This window comes from Toxotes jaculatrix, chromosome 1 (assembly GCF_017976425.1).
Source record: "Toxotes jaculatrix isolate fToxJac2 chromosome 1, fToxJac2.pri, whole genome shotgun sequence".
Taxonomy (NCBI): domain Eukaryota; kingdom Metazoa; phylum Chordata; class Actinopteri; family Toxotidae; genus Toxotes; species Toxotes jaculatrix.
This window is the reverse complement of record NC_054394.1, coordinates 22,984,829-23,010,716: the sequence shown is the minus strand read 5'-3', so window position 1 is coordinate 23,010,716 and position 25,888 is coordinate 22,984,829. Positions and strand designations below refer to the sequence as shown.

The 25,888-nt window shown below is 39.6% G+C and overlaps 1 protein-coding gene across 4 annotated transcripts in view; it reads left to right on the top strand.

Annotated features, from left to right (window-relative positions):
* LOC121185174 (protein diaphanous homolog 3-like) overlaps window positions 1-17,755 on the top strand; it is a 140,318-nt gene extending 122,563 nt beyond the window's left edge. For all 4 annotated transcript variants that reach the window (XM_041043229.1, XM_041043221.1, XM_041043211.1 and 1 more), the window contains one exon: window positions 16,102-17,755. In XM_041043229.1, coding sequence (XP_040899163.1) covers window positions 16,102-16,472 — 371 coding nt within the window. In that variant the 3' untranslated portion in view covers window positions 16,473-17,755. The remainder of the gene's footprint in view (window positions 1-16,101) is intronic.
* Window positions 17,756-25,888: the final 8,133 nt, after the last annotated feature.

The following is a 25,888-nucleotide window of genomic DNA, read 5'->3' as shown; positions in this document are numbered from 1 at the left end:
CTGCTTGCGCCAGAGAATGGGTTGATACATTTCGGTTAACCAATAGACAGAAAGCCCATCAGCAGAAAGACTATATTCACAGTTTGCAATCGATGGTGTGGCTTCACTGGCTCATCTAGTGGGGAAGGCAGACGTCAACAAAATCTTGCTGAAGTCATTATCGCAGCTGAATGAACATGTTATCTACCCCACAATTAAATGAGTTGATGAATACTGTGTGATCATTTCTGTCACAGCAAGGTGTAAAACTATGATATATAGTTGAACCTGACAGGTATTTAAATTTCACTTCTGATAACCTGCATTTAAGTAATAATATGTATTTATTATAACCAGTGTAATTTATATTGAAAAACATTTAGGATCAGTCACACTTGCTTCCATTAGATATTTCCTTCCATAAACACCTGTTGCTTGTTAGAACTTATGGAATGCTTGCTCTCTCACTCCATCTGAAAGCAGACGTGTAACCAATTCCTCTGCAGTTTTGCATAATTGCTTCTGCTGGGGTCTGTTGTTCCATTTATTAATGTGACATGTTGTTTTTACCAAGGCAAAACTCTCAGGCTGGGCTGGTGTTTCAGTAATAAATACCTTGCTTTACGCCCCTGTCCTGTACCCTCATATACAGTACCAGTTGCACGAGTCATTATTTGTTTGTGCCTTTACTTATGCAAAACACATTTCTCACCACACTAAAATACATGGATGTCTTTTTTTTCAGTGGGTGTATAGAGAGTTTGTTTTTTTTCTGAAGTTGTTGTTGTTGTTGTTAAGATATGATGTGTATTTTTTGGTGAATATTTTAGTGACCTTCCTGGGTAGACTATTTCTCTCTTCTAAATCATAATGAGGCAGCTCTAGCTAAAAGTAACAGTCATTTAACTAACTTTCCAAAGCAGTCAGGAGACACACGTGCCTACAGAGCCCTGCTCTCGCCCCCTGTTTTATATCTCCTGTCTGATCAATGCTACCAGCAGACAACAGCACCAAAGCTTTGCTGATTGTTCCCAGACAGAGGGTGTTACATGCTGTCATGGCGCTTTGTCTTTTTTCTGAAGTTATTTACTTGTTTGTTTCCCCCCCCGATTTCTTCTTTGTTCCTGTGTTTGTCTTGTGTGTGTTTGCTGATTGGTGTTGTGATAATTACAAGTACGATTTTGCCGCAGGCGCTCCTGTATGCTCTGATGTCTCACACTGAGCCATTGTTCCTTTCATTGGCTGATTAAAGAAAACAAACACACATCTAAATGTTATTTTGTATATCTGACTGTGCTGAATAAATGGCACAACGGTGCAGGTTTATAATACAGCTGTGTATCTCTTTTTCAATACACAGTTTGATTCATACCTGTATGTTTATGTCAGTGTATATATACAGTACAATTTAGCAGTGCTTCCGTTCCATTTTACTTTAATTTTCCCCAAGTTATAGAACATTTTTTTCTCTGAACCCTGTCAAATATAAAGGTGAAATCTGCAGTAAAATGTCAAATTTGAAATTTTAATGCCAGTAATACCATTTTTGGATTTCCACATGTTGATTGTAAAAAATAAAAATGTAGAGTTTTACTGCAGTAATCAGTTTCAACCATACAGAGCTGTTTCAGAGGTCTGAGCAACATTTTGATGTGGTTTTTGTTACATCCCATGGCATAGAATCAGTTGTGTCAGTGCTACATGTAATGTTAGCTATATAGGAGTTAGGCATATTGTTAGAGTTTAAATACAACCATTTACAACTTAATTATAAATAATCAGTTTCTTCTTTCTGTTGGACTAAAACCCCTGACAAAACAAATGACGTGTAGGGCAGCAGAGAGGGTTTTTTATTTTTTTTCCTTCCTTTCCTTCCTTTTGAACCAGTGATGGTCAACACATGATCTGAACTTCCACTGAGCTGATAAGACCGGCAGAGACAAGGGAGAGAAACGCACAGAGTAAATTCGCTGCTTAAAAAAAAAGATCCCTGTCATATCAAGCTTTTCTGATACAGAAATGCCTGCATCGATTCAGCTGTGATTTCCTCCCAGCTTTGCCCTGATTCAAGCAGTTTGAATCGATGCTGCTGTATCTTAGACATTAAGCCCGACACGTCGATTCCAGTTGGTGAATCATGGCACCCTCTGTGTGTGTGTGTTTTTGAGAAGACACGTGTGTGTTTGCTTTTATTTCTTTCAAGGTTTTAAACTACAAGAGGGCTGTGGATGTGGATTTTAAGCATGACCATGTACAAAGAAGAAAATTACCCCACACAGCACCAAACACCTCCTGTTCCACATCTGCTTCACGTGTCTGTAGGTCAAGGCTAACATGAGCACTGAACTAGCAAAACCATTTATTTGTGTGTAAGGCAAGTACCTTGTCAGCAGGACTCTTTGTGACTCTCCGATTGTTGATGCAGTCATGTATGGATATGTGCACATTTTTATTTCAAGCCTTTCTTTGTCATAGTCAAAGCTTTAACCGTGTTGCAGCCCTTTTGGCAGTGTTCCTCTGCCAGCCATTTACAATATTAACCCATTCTATTGTCCACACTGCTGCTGACTCTATGGACTGTCGAGACATAGAACATGTCTGAGGGGAGCATGGATTGCTATGGGCCCCGTGGGAGCTCTCAGAAGGAATGAGATGGATGACACACTTACAGTAAAGCCCTGCACTCTCCCTCAGGCCAGATCTGTTAAGGATGCTTTTGTGCTAAACCATCAATTCAGGGACAGATATTACACACATGTGCTATAGCAGTGATGGGATTATTGTACACACTTGGAAGTTAACTAAAATAATCATTTATTGCCTACAATTTCACACCTACACACACACACACACTTTTGCACCCACACACCCTAAGGTCACTGTTATAGGTCCCACTCAGCCTGAATGTTATCCCCTGGGTGTTTACTAACGACTGGCAACAAAACAGAGCTCCACAATTTGAATGTGTTTCCTTATCTGGAGAGGGTACACTCTTCTATTCAGCCCTCTGTTCAGTCTTCTATTGATTAAAATCAATATGGCCCAATTTCATCAACACCACTGTCCTTGGCCTACTGATGTGTGTCTTGTAGAGGGTTGTGTGATGAACTACAGCTTTCTTTGGGCAGATCCATACCTTTTGCGGTGATTGGGTTAATGTGTTCCCCTGAGCCATGATGTGTAGAACCTCCTGTTTCGCCACATCATTTGTCTGCTGCATTGATTAAAGGTTCATTGAATGGAACAAGGCTGGCTGGCCGGCCATCGGTTCTGAGAGCATAAGAAATATGAAATATGCATGCATTTGGCTACACACCCAGAGTCGAATAGTTGTGTCCATTTACGTGTGTGGCTTGTGTAAATGTATTATTATATGCTCTTCAGAGAGTTGCATAGACCAATGATGCATGTATTTTTAATTGCCAGGCCAATATGAGAGTTAGAGGAGGAGGCCCCTGGACAGAGGCTGAGCTACACTCAGCCTTGCTGCCCTGTCACTTAATTTGTTTCCTCTCTGACTGTCTCCCTTGCTCTCTCACTCTCTCTCTCTCTCTTACTGTCTCTTTCCTTCTCTCTATGTTAGTCTGAGTGGTGCTAACTGACCTTCTCTGGGACACAGCCATGATTCTAATTGCATTGATATGTCAGTGAGCTCCAATGGTTGCAGGAGAGCCCAGCAATATTACCCCAAAGCACTGTGGTGGTGCCGTGCGAGTTTTGCTTTCTTCTCCCTGATGACTCACAGAGTCTAGTCGCTGAGAAGGAATAGACAGAGCAACACTTACACAAACAAAACTCTGCCAATTCAGGATTTTCTCTAGGGCAACATGACACTAAGGCAGTACCTAATTTTGCGTGTGTCTGTGTGTGTGTGTGTGTGGCACAATAATCCCTCAGAGCCCGTCAGCCATACAGTGGATTGCAGAAAAACATGTAGCGCCTGTGACGTGACCCATAAGTTTCTAATGGGCTGTTTTGAAGCAGAGACATGGACTCACCACTTGCCGCTGTCTTTTCTAATTAGTGAAGCCAGAAAATCCAAATTTGTCTCCACTTAACTAGTTCACTTGTGTTTCACAGCAAAAGCCACAATCACATCTGTGTTTTACTTTGCAGCAGCTGCAGGAGGTGTAAGATTTGCATAAACAGAATGAAAACATGGAAAACATGCGATTCTATTCATACATATGCTTTCCTGTTGTTTACTGCTCTTTGTTGACTTGCAGTATTTTCTCCCTTGATGTATCTTACCTACATTAGGTATATCTATTTATTTGTCTTTAATTCGGCCTGTCAAAAACTGTTAAAAAAAAACCCACTATGATGCATCCCATATTTGATTTAAGTAATCTGGTCATTTAAACTGATTCTCATGCTTGGCATCCTACATGAGGCAGCTCCCAATGTAAAGATTTACCAATTTTCAGTTACTGATATTTATATATGTATATAATGTTATCACCACTCTGTATTTCACCACCTAGACTAGATACTTGCCTTTCTGTTAGTTTTAATTCTAGTATGGGTTCATTTGATCTAATTTTTTTTCTGCCAACTGGTGGGAGTGTAGACGCTTCTGCCCACAGGCTTCTGCATGTATGTAAGTTTATTCATCGGAGATTATATCTGAAAATCAAGTGGAAGCATAAAATTTCCATATTATAAATTTCAGTCAGTACATTAAATATGAAGCCCTTTTGTGTTCTGTGCCCATAGATCTGGCTGGAGTCTTCATAAATCCTGTGACGTTATTCAAATGTTCTGATTCATTTAATATTGACTTCCATCACCATGCAAGACATACATTCAGAACCATTAAGCTTAAATGGTAGACATGAGCATTATTCAACCAGTCACTGTATAAAAAGTTGCTGTTGTTCTAAAATAATATTGTTCACTATTCTTTGTTCCTTTGCTTCGTAATGTTTCCTATAATGAAAGTGTTCAGCTTGTTATTGTATCAAACTTATTAATATTTAGATTAATGACTCTATTTCTTAGGCTCTATTTTGCATGGTTGGAAAGTAACTAATTAACAATGAGCCTATATGTAAGTGAGTAATATTTTCATGTAGTTGCTCTGAGGATTTTCCCTTTAAGTTGAACCTCTTTTCTTTGAATAGTCAATATCTAGGAAAGTTTATTTACAATACTTATGATATTAAATTCTTTAAATTTGTTTTAGTTTAACGAACTTTAATCAGTCACCGGTGACATTTACACTGTGCACTGTGATATAAACACACTGTGATGTCTCTACTTCTCTTATTGCTCTCTGTAGTAAATTAATGTTATGGATATGGCCGAATTCTTCTTATGACAAAATAAATATCTAGATAAATTAATGCTTAGCGCTTAATTATGCTATTATTATTTTATAGCTACGCAAAGCCTCCAGGGCTGCTATGGGCGTTGTGAGCGTGAAACTCATAATCACACACACTCGCTCTTGCTACGCTGTCTGTTTCTTCTTCACTTTGATTTGTCGATGTTGACTTTTTTAAAATTAGAGTCTGGATCACTTTGATCTGACTGAGACTGCGCTGTCAGAAGTAGCCTGCATTGCAGTGTATCTCCACTAATTTTGCTGCATTTTGTCAATCTCATGTTTTTTGGCTCACTTTTTGTAGAAAGGAACCAGTTCTATTTTGCAGTAGGAAGGAAAACTATCTCTCCTACCTGGTGGTCTGTGTGATCCCCTAAGAAGAGATGAGGTTGAAGGATGGCTGAGGGGTGAGACTTACAGTACAAATAAAGAAAAAAAAAACTGAATTGCAGGCAGCAAGGGAGAAAGGGGAAGTGAATGAGATAAAGGAGGCGGGAAGAAGTGTGCTGTTGTTTGGAAGAGAGAGAGAGAGAGAAAAACCTGTGTTGATGGAGACAGGCTGGTTACCAGATGGGTTTTGTCAGAGAGAGGGGGGAACAGAGAGAGGGAAATGGTTAAGAGATGGAGGCTGATGTGGCTGTCTGTAATGCGATATGGCAGATGCGATTTTATTTTTAGGACACAAGGCCCCAGAACGATAGGTTTTATAGGGTTTTGAGTGGGTTGATCTTTTTAAATATTCAACTTCAATGAAATATGGAGCATGACTCCGGGCTGTTTGGAATTCATAAGTCTGTTTGGCAGGACTGGCCCTGCATATTGAGAGCTGTCAGAGTTGGCCTGAGTGTTAAACACAACCCCTCAGCTGGCAGTAGAAACAATGGCAAGAAAGAAACACCTTAGAGGGACTACAAGAGACAAAGAAGTTTTCTGTCGGAGGTTGAAATATTTAATCACCTTTTGATGGTAAGACAGTGGGTGATTCTATCTTGAGCTGCATTTGTGGGTGTCACCCAGTTGAAGGTGTGCTGCTAAATGACCACTTTTAAATAGTGGTGGGCATTAATTGAAATGTTCCAGAGCTATATCCGAGTTTTGATAAAATACCTGGGTTTTCGTCAGGTATTGTGCTTTTATACCTTACGTTGATGAAACATGGACCAAATAATTTTTTTAATCAGCAGCTGTCTGATCGAAGAATATGTAAACAGGATTAGGAATACAGCCAACTTTTGGCATACCTGACAGTTTTTGATATTTGGTGCTGCCAATGCATTTTAGTCCCCCCCCACAAAAATTTAACTTCAATATAAGCCACTAAATTGATATTAAATGCACTAGTTATGTCTCATATCTGGGCAATGGAGAAATACACCAGCCGTGTAAAAATGTGAATTACACTAAAGTTCATATTCTTACTAATGGGCAAACTTAATTTTTGGTGCTGCATTGTTTTTATTTATTTGCAATCAAGCACAATTAATTTTAAATTGTAAAAGAATGTACAGCACAGAAGAATCTATTGCTTATGCTCCTCCTTATCATATTAACTTCTCCGTAGTTCACAGGTTCAGCTGACTGATTGGAGGCGAACAGAGAAATGTGTCCTACAATCCATCTGTCTGTCTGTGGGTACATTTGCGAGTCCGTTTCAGCTTCGTGTCTGGAGGCGTGTGAAGGATCAATATTTTCCTCTCCCAGCGTGACAGGTACACCGCTGAAGAAAGCAGTGGTAGAAACCCTTAGTTAGTGTGAAGCCACTGAGGGGAAATACATATGCATTAGACTACGACTGCTGGGGATATTTACCAGCAGTAACCACACAAAACACAACAGGTAGCAGAGCCTGAAACCAAGACATGTATAATTCATGCCAGAGGCAGCAGAGTATGCTGGCCGTACACCTGTATCAGTGAAATAGCCGGTGCTTATTAAAAAAGGACTGTGTTTGTTTCCTTCTATGCGGTGATGTGTGTCTGTCAGGTTGTCTTGCAGTGTTTGCGTCTGATGTCTGCTTTTGTGTGTGTGTGTTTGTTTGTGTTTGTGTTTGTGTTTGTGTGTGTGTGTGTGTGTGTGTGTGTGTGTGGTAGACAAAAAGAGAGAGAGAGACAGAGACCCCAGGAAACGATGCTGTCCCTGTTTGAGGAAACATTCTCAGTCCATTACCCTGCATGTAGCTATAATGAGAGTAAAGCAGGAGTAAGAGCCTGGGCTGCTACAACCATCTGCCAGGTGTATTTCCTCTTAGTTATTCAGGCAGATAGATTTGTTTATATTGTGAAGGATCATACCTCCTTTTAGCATGTTTTATTCCATTTTGTTGCAAATTGCACATTTGTGTTATCTCTGACCATGGCCTGAAGTACAGCAAGTTTTTAGATATATGAATCCATTTTAACTTGCTTGAGATGGGTAATTTACAACACTAAACATCATGTTGTTGTTTTTTTTTTTCTCCAAAGTTATTTTATCATGTGGCAGTGCAGTTGAAAGTGAAGAAAGTCATTATTTTTGGAAGATGATATTTCTAAGCTGGTAAAAAACATTAATTTAACTTTTATTTATTTTTCCCTCAAACCACTGGCCAGTAGTGTGATTATATGTGGTTTATTTATGGTATACATAGTACCCATTACAGCATAATGATAATATTACTTTGCTGCACACTGTGTAATATTGGATATGTCTGTGTTTACTCCACCAGCAACAGTCAAACCTTCAATTATGCACAGTTTTGTGTCTATATTGGGCTATTCTGGCTGTCACTCACTTTTTGAAAGGGCTACTAGAATAAATTTGTCACGACAACAATGTTGTTGATGTGTGATGCTTTGGAAAACGTCATATCAGTTGCATGTGACACTGGCAAGTTGAATCTTGAGGTCCGTAAAAACAGAGGCTTTGTTTATTTTAATTTTATTCTCAATAGAGCATTCTGTGCAGTGTGGGCCAGTAGTGTGTGCAGGGTAGCAGTACTAGTGGCAGGGAACCAGGCTCATTTTTGAGACATTGTTAGACTCACCAAGGCGTGCTAACGCAATGTCATGCTTGGCTGCAGTTCACAGTGGCTGGGGTTCACACTGAGGGGCAGAAGACTTGAGGGACATCCACCTCAGCCCTTTCATATCCTCCATGTCGCCTTTTTTGGTTTTAAGCAGCAAACCACCACAACACCCCTACCAATTCCTTCCTCACTTTGTCATGTACACTTGATTTTAAAATTACTCAATCACATCAGCTCCTGCATTGCAGATGAAATGTGTTGACATGTCTTAATAAATACACCTTTGTGTTTGTGCAAAGACCACGGCCATGTCTAGCTAAAGAATATTTACAAGGATGTTTACCGTTGAATTCTTTGTAGGTGAGTCTTAGATGGTGACCTATAAATGTCAAGGAACTGCTCCCATTTTCTCTTTTGAGATACTCAGGTTTACCCAGGCTTCGCTGTCTGTGTTCATAGATTACCTCGAAGGATGTCCTCACCACCATGGTTTTTTATGTAACTCATAGTTTTTTACACTTTACACAACCGATTGTTTTTATCTCACAAACACTATAAAGGTGTGTAAGCTCTACTCAAAAAGCACATGAGCAGGATATTTTCCTAACATTAGCTTTGGGCCTTTACAAATTAACTGTACCAAAGTGGTGATTGAGTGGGGCCAACACTGTTCTCTTTTTGGACTGATCGATACTATCACTAAATCAAAACATGTCTTTCCGGCAGACCTGACAAGATATAATACCCCCAGAATTAATTATTATTTTCTTTATTCATGTAATAATCATTCATCTATAAAATAGCACAATATATTGACCTGCTTTTGTAATCAATTTGTTTTTGTTGATCCACTGATTGATGAGTTGTTTCGGCACTCTTTTTCGTCAACCACACAACCAGCTGTTAACCAAGACCTTCTAAAACAAATGCCATTTGGCCGAATGATGTTGCTTTTCCACTAACTATGATCTGTTCTTCTGTACTTCAACAAAGATATGTGGGAAAAGAGAGACAGAAGAGGGAGAGGGGGAGTCAAATCGCAGCTCAAAGGAAAACCCTTTGATATGCATTAGAGCAGGACAGGCTTCAGTTACCTATAACAGTGCAGGTTTGCACATTACCCACAGGGATTGTTATAGTGCTCTTTCAACAATCTATCCCCACACCTCCTATTTTATCGTCTCTCCTCTCGTTTCTCCCTCTCTTTTTCTGTGGTCCATATTAGTCTAGTTCAAATCACATTCATTGCCTCCAAATCATGGCACTGTCTTGAGGCTGTTTATTCTTGTCATCTTCTCCCTCATCATCCCATTTCTTCCACTGTTGTCCTCCTTCCACTCTCCTTTCACTGCTCGCTGCCTCTCCTTGTTTTTCATCCTGTCTGCTGCTTTTCTGTGTGACAGAGGAGCTAGACAGACTGCTCTGCATATACACAGTTAACTACGATGAGCAAGCAAGGGACAAACCTTCAATGACTGGTGTGTTGCCAGGTAATGATCTTTAATTATAGCCAGCCTAATGCACACAGGCAAACTAACAAGCTGTCTGCTAGCTTTTACCTTTTGAAAGACTCACTCGGGGAGATTGGTGCATCACACACATTTATGACACCATACATTCTCAACTCTTAAATGCAGTTTTCCCCTGCACGTCTCCTGTATGTACAAGCATACAAACACATTAAATAATAGTTTTCCAGAGAACAGCACACACAGTCCCACACTCGCATAAACAAAATGATGAGGCTGTTTTGCATCTGACCTCACTGGCATTGTACAGCTGTGCATTAGAGGGGAGGAAGTTCTAAGGGTTGGTTGTGGTCTCTTCCTTCTTGTACCCTCCAAACCCCTGCTCATTCTGTTGTTGGTTCAGGTTTTTCTCTTCCACCTCTATTCCTCCTTTTCAATCAGTTGTTCTAGTCAGAGGTAAATAAATGGCAAATGCAGTTTGTCAGGGTTTAGCCAATTACAGATGAATGTAGTCATCAAGCCTTTTCATCTGTTCTCATATTAATGGAACTATAATATAATTTTCCCTCTGTATTGCAAGGCAGGCAGAGTCTGATGAACACTTACTTTATCAGAACAATTGTAAAATTCCAGTGCCAGCCACGTGTATTTGAACTAATGAAATAAATCCCAGAACATCATTCTGTATTTTCAAATGTACAGTGGATCATAGCGAATGTACACTTCTACCTGGCTAATTACTGGTTGATATACAGTAGAAACATAACCCTGGTCCCCTCATCTACTGTGGACTCTTAATATTCACCAACGTCTGGCAGGGTTTGAAAAACTGCACCATTTTACAGTTAGAAAAGTCAGTTAATCAATTAGTCAGTCTACAGAAAATGAATCAGCAGCTGCTTTGGTAATCGATTGATTCAGTGAGTCACTTTTCAAGCACAAAGCACAGCTTCTCAAATGTCAGCATTAGCCCCTTTTCTCTGTCTTACATGATAGTAAACTGAGTTTTTTGACTGTTGGGTGGATAAAAAGAAGAGACTGAACCAGAAGATGCCACCTTGACTTCTGGGATGTGATAATGGCCATTTTCACTGTATTTTGACAGATATTCAACAAAATGATTAGTCAAGAAAATAATTGTCAGCTTAATTGATATAAATAATAATGGTGATTAGTGATAAACACCCTTTTCCCCAGATCTAACATCAAATGAGCTCAAATGTTGTAATTTAAAATTGTTTATACGAGTCATTTACCAAGCAATCATGCCAAACATTCTTTGGTTTCAGATTCTGAAAAATGGGGATTTGCTGCTTCTCTTGTTTTTATACTCCTGTAAATTAAATAGAACTTTAATATAACTTCAAAATTTGAAAACATAAACTATGACTGGACATTTATGATTAGCATTTGTTGCATTTTCTGACATTTTAAACACTGAACAATTAATCAGGATAATTGGAAGTTTAATCCATAATTAAATTAATCATTGGTTTATGCCAAGTTTAAAATTTTGCATTTTGCACAAAATTCGATTTTGTTGCTCCATATACATGTGCAGTAAACTGATGTTCCACTCATAGATGCAAAAACAGGGCAAATAGTCATCATTAGACTGAACATGCAGCGAACTGCCAACCCAGCTCGCTGCGTTGTGATTTATGGCGGGTGTAGAAGTGTGTGTTTGATCTTGCTAACTTCAACTTGTTGTGTCAGTCACTCTGCAGAGAGAAGAAGTCACTTCGCTGTCTGTATTTTTGTGAGTCTGCATGACTACTCGCTTCCCTAAAGTGATCAAATACAGCAAACTTCATACGAGTGGAGAGATGGTGGGGGGGGGGGGGAGTGAGAGATAAGAGGAAAGGCTCATCTGCATCTGTATTTGAAGTGGCAAATGCAAATGGACCAAATGATCTGACAAGAGGAAAATGTGAATTCCTCTCTGCAGCTATTTGCAGAAAAAAAAAAAAGAAACACTCTGTTTTCTTTATTGGACAGGGCCTTTTACATTCCAACAAAATGCCATCCTATCAGACATTTAATAAACCACTATGGTTCCATCTTGAAATTCTTGATATGCACAAACCATTCAAAGCAGTGTTTTGTCTGTTATGTTTGAGATTTTCCTTGTCTTATGCTGCAACAGAACCAGTGTCAGTTGCTGGTTAAAAGGCTGTGAGCTGTGAGACTTACAGTTTAAAGACAAATTTTACAGCAAAGCTGAGAGCAAGAAGAGACACAACAAGCTCAGTCTGCCAGCTCTTTTATCATTGTTTTTCTTCTCCACTCTGCCTTCCAGCAAAGTAAAGGACAGCAGTAGGCCGAGGACTGTGATAGACTGGTAGTTTAATAACATCGCATTGTGTTCATGTTTTACAGACACTGGAAAATACCAGTCTCCACACTTTCTTATGTGTTGACTGTTTTGTCCCAATCTCTTAACAGCTCTTCATGTAGATGAGTTCATTGTCACCACAGTGGTGGCAGGCAGTGCGGCTGTAACAGTCAGGGGAAGAAAAAGACATGCAAGCACTGCTGCAGTCCAGACTTCAGTTTCTGTCTCTCTGCTGAGGCTCCCTGCCTCAGCCTGCCTGCCTACTAACGTCTCCAAACTTCAAGAGAGCAGGGGAGGGGGGAGAGAGATAAGTGAAAGCTCATCTGTATCAGTCGAAGCAGCAAATATAAATGGAGAAAATTATCTTACATGAGGAAATGTGAACTCCTCTCTGCTGCTATTTGCAAATGGAATAAAGGAAAACCTCTCACACTTTCTAATACTGGACAGGGAAAGCTTTTCAATGAACGGCGACCACACTGAGATGTGAAGATTAGATTCTACAGTCGAGTCCGTCAGTATTTGTGCAGTGACACAATATTCAGAATTGTGTACACCATTGCAATGGATTTGAAATGAAGCCATCCAGATGTTATTGGAGTGTGGACTTTCAGCTGTAATTCAAAAGGGTTTAACAAAGCTAACACATTAACCGTTAAAGCATTACAGCCATTTTTATACCTAGTCTCCACATTTTCAGAGGCTCAACAGTAATTGGATAGGTGGACTGACAGTCATTTTCATGGCCAGATGTGGCCTGTTCCCTTGCTATTTCATGAGAAATTGAGCAGATAAAAGATCTGGAGTTGATTCCAAGTGCTGAATTTGCATTTGGTAGCTGTTCATGGGAACTCTCAGTATCTGGTCCAAAGAGGTGTTGATGCAAGTGAAGGAGGCTGGATCATTAGGTGGGAAAACAAAAGAAACCTATCAGACAGAGAGCAGAAACTTCTCTGGTTCTGCTGCATCGTCTTTTTGTTTTTGTTTTTTTGTTTTTGTTTGTTTGTTTGTTTGTTTGTTTTTAATACAACATCCCACTCATGGGACACTCGCCTTGTTAGCACTAGGTAGGTGTATATTGTTTTGGTCTGCACTGGACTCAATCTTCACAAAAACCTTGACAAATTGAACCTGGTTTGAAAGCTCTAAATCTCCTGATTTTATCTGTACAAATCATTTCAGGATCCCCATGACACTGCTGCAGCTGTTGACACAGAATTTGTTCAGACTTGTAGCTATGGCAGAAAAGTGTTTTCCATGCAACAGTTACAGCTGCAGGCCTTATATCCCCTTTTTTTATGCCAAAAGAATGGTTGAGGCAAGAAGATTTACATTTCTGCCGTGTTTGTGCCTCTGTCACTTTGGTTGGGTAATCCCTTATACTCATTCTGACTGGTAAATTGTCTGGTAAGAGGTTAACTGCCTATCGTGAGTCCAACAAGGTTATAGGAGTGCAATCCTAAATTGATGGAGCACTCCTTTGACTATGGATGGTGAGGAAGTTGGGGCTTTTTGCACTGGGTACTTGAAATTAAAAAAAAAAAATCTTCATTTATTTACAATTAAGAAATTTTAAAAAAAGTTTAAGCTAAATTGACGTGTACTGACTCTTAGTGTATCTGTGATTTTCATATCAGATTGCATATCACATATCTAAATCCACATCAGAGTGTCTTACAGGGATAACTACACTCCCCTACCATCGCAGCATGTGTTCAATAAAAGACGTGTTTTGTCTTCAAAATTCTTTTTGTCTAAAAGACGTGTTTTGTCTTCAAAATTCTTTTTGTCTTCAAATTCCTGATCATAATCCAGAGCAGCTATTTGGATTGAAATTCCATTTGACTCGTTCTCTTACCAGTCACGTTCTTCGCTACTCCTCTTCACCAGTGTCAGCTGTTGGTTAAAGGAGTACAACCCGTGAGATGAGACATGTTTTACATCTCTTAGACACGTTTTACGGCTTAGATGAAGGCATATGTTGAGAGGCTAGTGAGGCTTCAAATGAAGGGGCAGCTAGGTGTCACAGAATGTGAAGAAACTGAACTTGCCAGCCCTTTGATCATGTTCACCACCAAAGGCCAGAGCTCTGTTAGGAAGAAAAGACTTCACTTTTGGATAAGAGGTCTTATTGAAGAGTGTTTTTTAAATTTCTTTTTGAAGTGTAAATATGTATGCATTGATATGGTATTTTGTATTACTCTCTAGTATGTGTTTTACACACAAAATCCTTAAGGGTTCATGCTGAGCGGAAGATAATTAAATGATAATTTATGCTAATACATACGAAAATATCAATTCAAAGAGTCACGTGTTTAAATTTTTGTCAAAACTGATGTCAGATAGCGCCCACTTGCTTGTTCTCTTTCTTTCTCTAAAAGATGACAGAAATGGCACTGGTTTAAAATTTCAACAGAAGTGTAAACAAGATATTAAAATGCAAATTGCTGATACCACAACTGATAATTTTCCCAACATTGGCTCTGAATCTTTCAGTGTGGTATTTGTAAAGGAAATGTGCGTTTGTGGGGTATCACCCCGATGGAGCAGAAAGAAACAGCCATGGGGGGGGGGGGGTAGATGACAGGTTTTTTTAGAGGGAGGAGAGAGGAACAGGACATGATAAGGGAGTGTGGAGCAAGAGGATCGACAGTGGGGAATAATTGTCATCTTTTACAACTGAGACCGCGACAACAGGAAGCAAGAGCAGAAAGGGAGAGATAATTAGAGGAGACTTGGATTTTCAGCTGTGGTAAATGTTCATTCACAGCAGCAACGAAACACACTACTCATTTTGTCCTTTTAAAATCCCCATTGCCTCTTGTTTGCCTAACGAGTTTTAATATCGGTGTGTGTGTGTGTGTGTGTGCTTTTGCTTGTGTGTGTGTATGTGTGATCGTTGGCTTTCTTTGCTTAATTTTGCAGTCGGCTCCTTCTTGTCTGCTCTCTTTCCCCCCTTTATCCTTATTTATTTGTCAGAGGTTGTGTTCAGGGACGTTCCTTGTCATTCGTCAGCGTGGCCCATAAAACACACTGTCATGACTGACTGGCCACGCTCCAAACTCATTACCGATTGGCTGACAGAGCGGGTCGCTCTGTTCTGCTCTGCTGTGTTTGACTCCTGTTTGCCAGACATTTCAGGCTCAGGAAACTTTAAATGCGGTGGTGTCTTTCCTCGCGCCACTCCTCTCAGCCTCACGCTCAAGGTCACATGAATATGGATTTACCCTCTCCTTCCGGCACACACATACTGATGATGAAGTCTAAGATCTACTCAGAGGGATTATAATTCAGAACGTAGGTCTGATCTGGGCCGTCGCTCTGTTTCACTGTCTGTCTGGGTGTGTGTTTTAAGTTGAGGGGAGGGCAGAAAGCTGAGGAGAGAGGAGAACGGTGGACGGGTGGGGGTGGGGGAGTCGTGGGTATGAGAAATGAGAAAGATGAAGAGGACTACTGTATGAGCAGAGAGCTGAGATGAAAAGCGGAGGAAGGAGAATGGATGATGATGGTGGAATCAGGGGAGGTGGAGCTGGGTGGGAGGGTGTCATGTAAGAGAAAAGGGAAAGAGACTGGGAGATTGGAAAAGGGCGACGTACAATGTTATTGAGTTTCTGTTGCGGTTGATCAGCCATATCCATTTCATCATATTGAGCTGGCCGCATGCCACATTGTGCTGCAGGAAATTTGTCCTCATCAGTGTGTGTATACACTGTGTACATTTCCATGGTGTGTGTTTGTGTGTGCAGTGAGCTCATGTGCATGTGTACCTTTGCTTTGTCTAGCATGTGCATATACTTAATAAAGTGCTTCTTGTTACTTTCCAGTGATTTCTGTTATTCCATCATTTTGTTTGCCGGAGAATAACTGACACATTTTCTATTCATTAACTTGCTTTTTTTTTACCCTTTCTCCTGCTCCCCATCTTGCATGTAATTTAATCTGTAATCTCACTGTTGTGCTCACTGCTTTGTCTGTTTTCCACTCACAGAAAACAACAAGGCACCTTTTCAAAAGTCTCGCTCACGGCAGAATATAAATGTGGGTTCAGCAGTGGTGAAAACTCCCCCTGCCAAGGAGGCCCATAACGAGTCTGAGGGCCATCCATCTGCAGCCAGGTCGAAGGCTGTGCCGTGTCCGGAGTCAGGCCACAGGTACAAGAACACCCTGGGTCACAGCTACGGGCTAGATAGAGAAAGGGTGGTGGAGAGAGAGATGGTTAAACTGGCTGAGAAGGAGATGGAGGTTGAAGCGGAGCCTCCAGCCTTCCAGCCGTCCTCCACTGGTGCTGCAGTCAGCAGCTGCAGCACCAATGGAGAGTCAGATGTAGAGACTCTCCTGGCCAGACTCAGGGCCTTATAAGGGATACAGCAAGTTTGTATGCACACATCTGAACATGCTTTGAATGTGACCTAAACAATTTCAACAGTTTTATAAAGGAGAAGAAGCTTCAGTTAGAGAGAAAGTTGTGAATTTGTCAGACGTAAATTTATGACGTAAATACCAGTTAAATTACAAATATTAACATTAGCTAGGGAAACCAGGACTCTTTTAAAGAGTCATACAATTAATTTGTATAAAGCTGCTAATGTATTCAAAAACCATGTTTTAGCACTTGATGGTTCAGAGATAAAAGTCCTTTTTTAAAAGAAAATTCTCATCACACTTTGAGCTCATCACACTTTGGGCCACACAGAATTTGATGGAAATGCTAACAGCTAGAAATAAAATAAAACTAAATAAATAAGCCAAATAGATTCAGCAGAGTTTTTACCTGATCCTGCAAAGTGCACTGCCAAAAACATTTGGCTATCACAGAAATATTCCTAACAAGGGGAATGACTGAGCTTTTTCTCTGAAAGTAAAATATGCAATGTTGCTAAGCACTTTCTTTGTAATCCTGAAGTTTGCAATATTAATAAAAATTCTATCACATTTTCTTTCAAATTGGCATTTCCTATAATTGCTTCTGGCATTTATTTTACCCTATATATTATTCTACCTTTATTTTAGTTTTTGAATCCACATTAGTTATTTTCATGTGCATGTTATTAGTCAGTCAAAAGGACTATACGGTTATATCTGCATTTATTACTTTTGGTATTTAATTATTTTCTATATTTTTCTGTCTTTTTTCTCCTTTGAGTCTTCTATTCATTCCTTGTGAGGCGATGAGGTGTGTTTTATATTCAAAGCATTGATCTAATTGTTTGTATTTTCTATAAAAATGTTACCTGCATTCTATAAAACTATATATATATATATATATATATATATATATACACACACACACACACACATAAAGGATCAATACATAGGAGTAACAGGATATAATAGTAATTAGATGTTATTTGACAAGATGATTTTGGTTGTACTGGTTTGACTGTGACTGTTTAGTCACTGTGTCATTGCAAATGAGACAACACTTGTACACAGTGAGAACAAGTCGGCAAAACCAGTGTCTAAGAGAATTATTGTCCAAAATGTGGCAAAAAAGAAACAAGTTCATCCAGCCACAGGTTAACCAGGACTGATGCTGTGTTTTGTTCTCCTACATTCCTGCTGAAACCACTCGCATCGTGAGCATATTTGTTGTATCTTTATTCATATCACTCACTTTTATATACCCGTTTACAATAAAATGAGGGAAAACATTTTTGTTGTCTTTTTTAATCACAAAAGTTCCAAACGTATGACTGAGGTGAATGCATGTCAGTGTGTGTGGCTGTTAGTGTTTAGGATTTATGGTTGTTTGTTTTTGTTTTCATGCTGTTTTTAGTCATCATATTTAAGCATTTACAAATTTATTGATCAGACAGACTCCATCCTCGCTACAGCAATTCTTTAACTGTCACTGATCAAGCACAGAGGGACACACAATTATCTAAACACCTCACAGCCTTTAAAATATCTTTGTTAAAATTACAAGCATATACACCCTAACTGAAGGCTGAATATTAGTTAGCAGCATTTGCCTCAACACTTTGGAGACAACATGAGACAATCAACACAGCTCCAAAGTGCTGAGATCACCTGTGTCCAAAGTGTCCCCAGTGATGCTTTAGTCCTTTCTCTTTTTAAATCCTCCCTCGGGTGTTCACAATATTTTCTTTACCCTCTGTACTGATATGATGATGATTTCATCACCTGCCCATGTCCATGAGTGGTCTGCATGGCTGTTCTGTGTGCAGCCCGAACTTCATGACCATGGGCATATGTGCTGATAAATATGTGAACACGTGTGCCGATTCAGACACCCATTGTTTTAGTTTTTACTTCTTTACAAAATCTAATTATTGGACTCTTCTAAACTGTAGTGCCTTGTTTGCACAACATACAGTGTAAAGATTTTGTAGTGCACTGTGTCCTTTGTTGTTACTCAGCACATAATTTGCTACATGATTAGCTCAATTTTCTTATGATTCATGAATGGATTTGCTCATAAAACGCTACATAATCATGTGCACACATAATAAAAATACAGATTTAGCTTAGTTTCAGGGTATTTGGACTGTTAAATCTTCTAAAATTCACACCTGACTTAAAGCTTTTGAAGAGCATGTGTGAGCTTTTATCATTTACTTTTATGAACTAAACAAGACATTAAAAGTCACCGTGCTGAATATATGCCTCCTTTAAATCATAAATCAGTTGTACATAAATATATAGTAGATAAAGTCCCATGTAATCTGGGCGTTGACAGAACTGAGAAGTACAGGAAAAGAGATCTGCCAACCAGTTAACCTGCTATCTGACAAGGTGTGCTTGCTGTAGCCTGTCAGCTGCTGAATTCACTGAGAGGGACACAACCGTGCCCATGTGGAGCAGAGCCAGAGATAAACACCTCCCCAGTGATGCACTCAGAGGTTTGGGAGAGCAAAGTAGTTGTAGTTAACCAAGCTCCTCCAGTGGCCTTGATTTAGCTTTAGCTGGCTGCAGTGCGCTTTTAACAGTTTAAAATCAACCAACTTTCTTTTAAGGTCTTTCATGGTTCTCTGCTAGGGTGTAACACTAGTCACCTTCTTCAGTACCTCTGCTTCAGGAGAATTGTTTTTTTTTTTGTTTCACTCTCTTTCCAGTGCCACAGAAAATTACCTCTGCGTCTGTGTCGCGTAAGTTCTTTTCACTTTCCTGAATGTTGTTTTGATCCAGGACAATGTGTCTCCGTTTGCTCTTTTGCCTCATATGGCTTTTCTGAGGATGTTCCATGATGATAATACAAGATAATGTGAGGTAAACATGCTTCTGATTTACAAGCACTGCTGGTTCTTAACAATACACCAAAAACAAAGGTGTCACCGAATGCTTTTTGATTTCAGCTTTTAGTCTGTCTTACGTTTTTGATGAAATGTAGCCTGTATGCTATAATTTACAAAGAAAATCTTGTGACAGAAGGGTTTTTCTGTGTGTGTGTGTGTGTGTCAGCCAGGTAAGAGCACTTTGTCTAATTGTTAATAAAATATGATTAGCCGGAATACGTTTTGTTCAGATCAGGATTAAGCAACCTGGAGCTGCCTACTGCTGCACAATACATTCTCTTTAATTGCCTGCATGCTTGTGCGATCTAAAAAATGATTACATTTTGTTACAGCATCTGTGCGTGCCTGTTCTTTTCAAAGGAAAGCAGGAAAATGACCAGCTAAACTCATAGACACTACAAATTGAGAGGAGAAGGGGAGCATAAGGATGGTAGGATCTTGTTATGCTGAGGGAGCCTTCATTACTCACAGGCCTGTGTTCCAGCCATGAGGTTTATCTATGGGCCTAATAAAGTGGAGCAAAACATATTGTGTAGCAGATTGCAATCTGGGCTTCTTTGATTGGAGATGAAGTTAAAAATGTGTCTGAGGATTTGTAGAGAAGGGGGAAAGTACAAAGCAGATCAACAGATTTGTCACTATTTCTCTTCCCCGAGAGTCAAAAAGTGAGCACTGCTGTATTTATAACTGCCTGCACACACGTATCATGCTGTGGAATTTTATAGTGCAAAAATCACTTTCTATTTTCAGGCTGGAATTATTTTCTAATCTACTGCTGATGGTGTCAGTTACAGTTGTAGAGAAAGAGTGATGTATCCATCCATCGCTATCTCCCGCAAAATATGTTGAAATGCTACTAATTTGCCTTGCCAAATCCGTTTTCGGTGGAAGTGTAATTGCTGCCTGCGTTATGTTCACTGGCAAGGGTTTTTTTTTTTAATTATTTATTTTCACAGTCAAGAAAGTTTGATATTTTTACACAGTGTTGACACAGACTATGTACTGTAGTGAAAGTACAGTACATAGTCTGTGTATTGTGTACTGTAGTGAAAGCAGCAAGTCAGCAACTTGTCCCCTCTCAGTGTCTGTACTAGAAACATTCAGCCACAGTAGTACTGTGTGAATAAATACCTATGCAATGCACAGTCACTGCAGTTTGGTGTGTACGACGGAAGAAAATTGACCTGAAGCCCAAAAAGACACTTCAGGTTGCGATTAAGTGAGTGAAATTTGAGCTGTTAAACGGCCTGTGAAAGCTGCTTTATTATTTGAAATTAAACTGCATCTGTTTCAGTGAACACAAGTGAGACAGATAACTGAAAAATGTGGCTGAACCTTTGTGGACATTAAGTATCAGAGAAGTCATAGGGAGGTAGTTAGGTGTATAAAAAGGCTGCAGTGCTGTGTTCACATCCCGTGTCATATTGTGTGTGTGGTTTGGTCTAAGCCACACTTTGGCGAAGGTCAGGGAAAGATTATGGTTTTGTTAAATATTGAAAAGGTCAACACTTCCTGTCTCACGCTTTCAGTCAATGTTGACTTTTTCCAGTGTTTAAGATCACAATCTTTCCCTGACCTTAACCCAGGACTCTGACCTGCATAACCATAACCATAAAAACAGCAATGCCAGGAGCTGATAGTGAAAACAAAATCACTTGCAGAGACAGTTTTGCAGATATGGTTCAGAATGAAAAGTTTGTAAATCTGCTGAATATAAATGTCCTCACAGTATGTTGATAAAATGGTGGTCAGGGTCCCGTTTCACAAAAGTGATTCATAAGCATTTCAGTCGCAGATTGCAAGTAGAGTCTGTGTCGCATTTCATGAATGATTGTTGCTCGCAAATTGCTGCTAAATTTGCAAGTCCTACAGGGCTCTCAAATGTTCACTTTATTTATTTATTTATTTATTAGTGAAATGTGTCAAAATGAGGGGAAAAAAAATAATGATCTCAGGTTGCATGTTGCAAATTTAGCAAACAGGCCCAGAGGGAGCATTACATTCCTTACAAAACTTAATATTTAAGGCACAGGCTGAATCATTAGAAATCACATTTTCATGAAAGACATGAAATGTTTTTCATGTTCCTGACACACTCCTCATTGTATGTTTAGGTTCTAAGAGTAAAATTGTTGCATCACTGCAGAAATCCTTGAGCTTCTCTTTTAATTAGCTTTTTTTCCCTTTTTTTTTAACTTCAAACATGTAATAAATTAAAAGTCGTGAGAAACTGTTGTGTTGCTCCTTTTCTGTCTCTTACAACCAAAGAGCTGATGGTTTGGTTTGGTTTTGTTTTCTTTGTAACTGTGAAGCTGCACCAGTGAGCATCACTATGTGGCAGAACCTGACTAATCAGTGCACGGTCCAAGGCGAGTCACCTTGTTGTTGGGCTCACATCCAGGAGGAGACAGTTATGGTGGTAAACCAACACCCTAATAGTGTCACCCAGGGACGTGTCGGGCTCTCGCTGTTCTTTCCTGTTTATAGATCAATCCAGACTGGTCTCTGATGAAATGTTCATGTCTATGCAAAGTGCTAATGCACTGTTTGTGGCTGAACATTTACTTAAATCACCAATGGATTCTTCCCACCATATTTATTATTCCTCCCTCATTCCTGTCAACCGGTTTCTCTTGCAGCGCTGTGTTGCCCTTTCTCTTCTTTACTGGGGCTACCTCCATCTGTCACTGCAGGTGTGTTTTTGTGTGTCTTGTCAGTATTTCTTTGATCACCGTTGCATTACACCAGTGTAAATTTTTGCCCTGTTTCAGTTCTTTGTCTTTGTTGTTCAGTCTCCCAGAGATGTTTGTTGATGTTTTTGTTGTTAAAAGAAATGAAAGATGGAAAACTCATCCCTCGCGCTTTTTTCAAACAAATAGAACATGTTTGGCAATCATGCAAAATAACACAACAGATATTGAATATCTCGCTCTCTGTCCCAGTGTGCTGATTTGATCGCTCTTCAAACAGCTGAATGGTATCCTGTGGTCTGAACCCTCTGCATGTTCATACATCTGTATTCACAACAGAGTTGTAAGGTTTGGTTTGCTGTTGTTTTTGTCAGTGGCAGCTGATCTTTATTGTTGATTTTCTTCTGGGTAGTTTAATAAGTTTGACTTGCAGGAGGAGAGATAAACCTCAACCCAGCATGAGCTCAAAAACAAACTATAAATAGGAGAGGAGTCAAACAACAACAGTCACCAACGCTGTGGATGAAATGAAAAACATCAGCCAGTTATAAGATTGCACGTTTTTTGAGACCATCGTATTAGTCTGATCAAGCAGAATTATCATAACACAGTTATATATAGAAATAACACGGGAGAAGAACAATTAATAATAAAAATGACAGAGAGAAATGTGAGTGACGCTGTGAAAATTCAAACCTGCAGAAAAGTTCTGCAGCTAAAATTGTTTCTGCTTTATTTTAGGTGTCAAATAGTCAAAAAAAATGTAGGTGTACATGAAAAAACTATAATTATAGCTGACTTTCATTGGTCAAATATAGTTTATTTTAAGTTAAAGAACGTGTGGGAAGAATTGCGGTGTGTTTTAGATTTGTCTAATGTCAGTGCAGTACATAGTAGATTCCCTAAGGGCTGTGGCACTGAGCAGAGTGACAACTGTAAAAACGCTCAGTACAGTTGTGCTTTGTTGGCGGCAACAGAAGTGAGCACATCTGGCTTTGATCACCATGGTGATGGTGGTGCAGAGAGTGACAGGGCAAGCAGAGCGATGGAGACAGATTCTCAGGGGAATCATTATCCTGTTTAGTAAGCCTAATGAGAGAAAAGGTGTTGCACCTCAGCTAACTGCTGTCCTTGTTTAAAACACAGGCACACACAATCCCGGTATGCACAAGCTTTTGCAAGATGTAAGTAAAAACAGGGACTTTGTATGACAGATGCAAATAAAGCCCACATCCTATTATCCTTACCAGCATAGACACACATAATTACTGGGCTGTTGCAGCCCTCGACAAATTAACACACAGTTAACACTTAACAAAACTTGAGAAATGTCACAGGGAAGTGTAAAAACGTGCTCCTGTATGTGGTCTGCTATTAAATAGCATAGTTTTTTTCATTTAAAAATTCACCACAGTAATTCAATAGGTGAATAATTACTTAAAATCAGTCTACATAGAGAACAGAAAACTGGGGGAGCGGGTGAAGACAAATGGTGTTTGATGAGAAGACATCCAACCCACCTGAGTCAAATACTGGATCTACCGCCTTTGAGTTTTATTCAGAAGAATGTTCTTAGAAATTTTAAAACTCGTAAAATTACTATTATGTGACTCATTAACTGAAACCGGGACATTTTTGGAAAGGACAATTTGCAGTTTTTCAACCATGCGTCCATACACTGGTGATACATTAGGGTTGATTTAATTATGAATCAACAGTCATGCAATCTCATGTGATCACTGACTCGGAGGGACAGTACGTGAACCAGCTTCACCATAGAAACAAAACAGCCCTGGGCAGATGAACTAGGAGATGTGAGACACAACATTTATCTACACTCGATGAAAAATTAAAACCTCCAGAGTGTAGCCATATTTTCGGAAAGGGACACAAAGGCTTGAGGAAAAGATGACCCGTTCTTATGCTTTGCTGCTTGTTCCAGTGTCAGCTTTATGTTGGTCGTGCTACAATACAACACCAAAGCTCCATCCTCAAAAAGAACAAACGCTCGTTACATAAGTACAAAAAACAGTGATGCCTTCAGGGAAGTCAACTTTAACTGTCACGTCTGGACAACCTGGCCATCACATATATATAGCTGATATATATGTATGATATGAGTGTCATTTATCTAATGTGTGGTTGGAAGTCATTGACTCTTCTCCTCATCAGTTTCAGTACCTAGTACCACAGACATAATTGTTAGCCACTTAAAAAAAAAAAAAGATTTTCAGTGTTCCAAGTCTTTTCTAGCTGCTATAATCAGTACACTTTTGATTTCTAATAATTTATCTTTGCCGTATTAAAATAATCCGCTTGTGAGTTTATATATATAAAAAAAAAGCTAAATCTTTTTATGCCAAAAGCTGTCCTTGCTACTTGACATCCTCGTCTTCATTGTACAGAACATTATTGTTATTTTTTTTTATAAACCTTGCCTTGAAACTGCATTTCAACATCTCAGTTTGGCCTCATATCCAAGTCCATCAGTCATGCACAATACTTATTTTTCCTTCGAGCTAAAGCATTTTGTAAGAATGAATTACCTGTTGCTAAGAATTCATTTCCTGCTCACACACATTTGTTTTAACATATCTCCACAGCCCAGCAAAATGAGCAGTTCTCCTTGTGTGCGTATAGCAGGGGGTCCGACGTCATGTGCCGACTGCTGCCAGAACGAGTGCTGTGGTGAACTGCCAACAACTGTGGACTGGTACAAGAACAACTATTCAGCCCCAGTTTACTTCCCCCAGCTCACTGCAGCAGGCTCCCAAATAAGATAAGACAACTGAGTATCTTCAAATTAGAGCGCTGGCATTAACTTCTGTGCTCACTCATGCACCTGCTGTGTGTCGAGTCTCTTTAAGAGGAGTAGTGAGCTTTGTGTCCAACAGTAGCGGACAGCAGGAGCAGTAACCGTTGTCTGATGAAGCCCCGGTAGACAGGGAAACAGTGTGGGGAGTTTGGCTTATTGAACTTTGTTACAAGAGTTGATGAGCATGCAGCTAGGCAAGCCACAGGCTATACAAATCACCTGGCGCACACTCACGCAGGATGCTGGCAAAGATAGGGAAAGACTGTGCTTTTCTGGAGCAGCTTCTCAGGCTAAACAACCACTACAGATACATCGGTGACTTCAAACCTTGTCTACCCAATCGCATGCATCTTTTTTCCAGGTCACAGCATTTGAAGACATCTACTCGCAAAAAATAAATAAATAATGAAAAAGAAAGAAACGAAAACAAAAAATTCCCAGTTCTGACCTACAGGCCATGGAGTTCAGTCCTTTCCCCAATGGCATTATTCAACCTTCCAATTCACAGCTCAGTTTATAAAACCTTCTCGCACAGTTCAATACAAGGCAAGTTTTTGTTCATGTTCAGTTCCACTCAATTCACTTAATGTTGCCTCGCAACACAACAATCAGATATAATCTCCCTCTGACACAGTTTGAACTATTGTACGCAATTTCCAAACACACTGGCAAACTATTCAAGAAATGCTTTTTAAAAGAACCCTGCTGTTTGACTTTTCTATCCCTAACAATCACAGTTGTTATTATGTTGGGTGTCATTATCTAAAAATAGACATATCGTCACTAGGTTGACCCTAACAATACAGACATGTTTAATCCTATTATGCCCCACTGATTTAGAGGTAGATCAATCTTCACCTGTTGTGTGCAGCGGAGCATGTAGGTTTTTTTTCCCCCCACTGACATGGAGGGGAAATGATCATCTAGCAGCCCTGAAAGTGGTATTGATACCATAATCTTCCTTTGGTGGATCTGGAGAAGCCAGAATTGTGTGCCTGGTGCTCACAGATCATT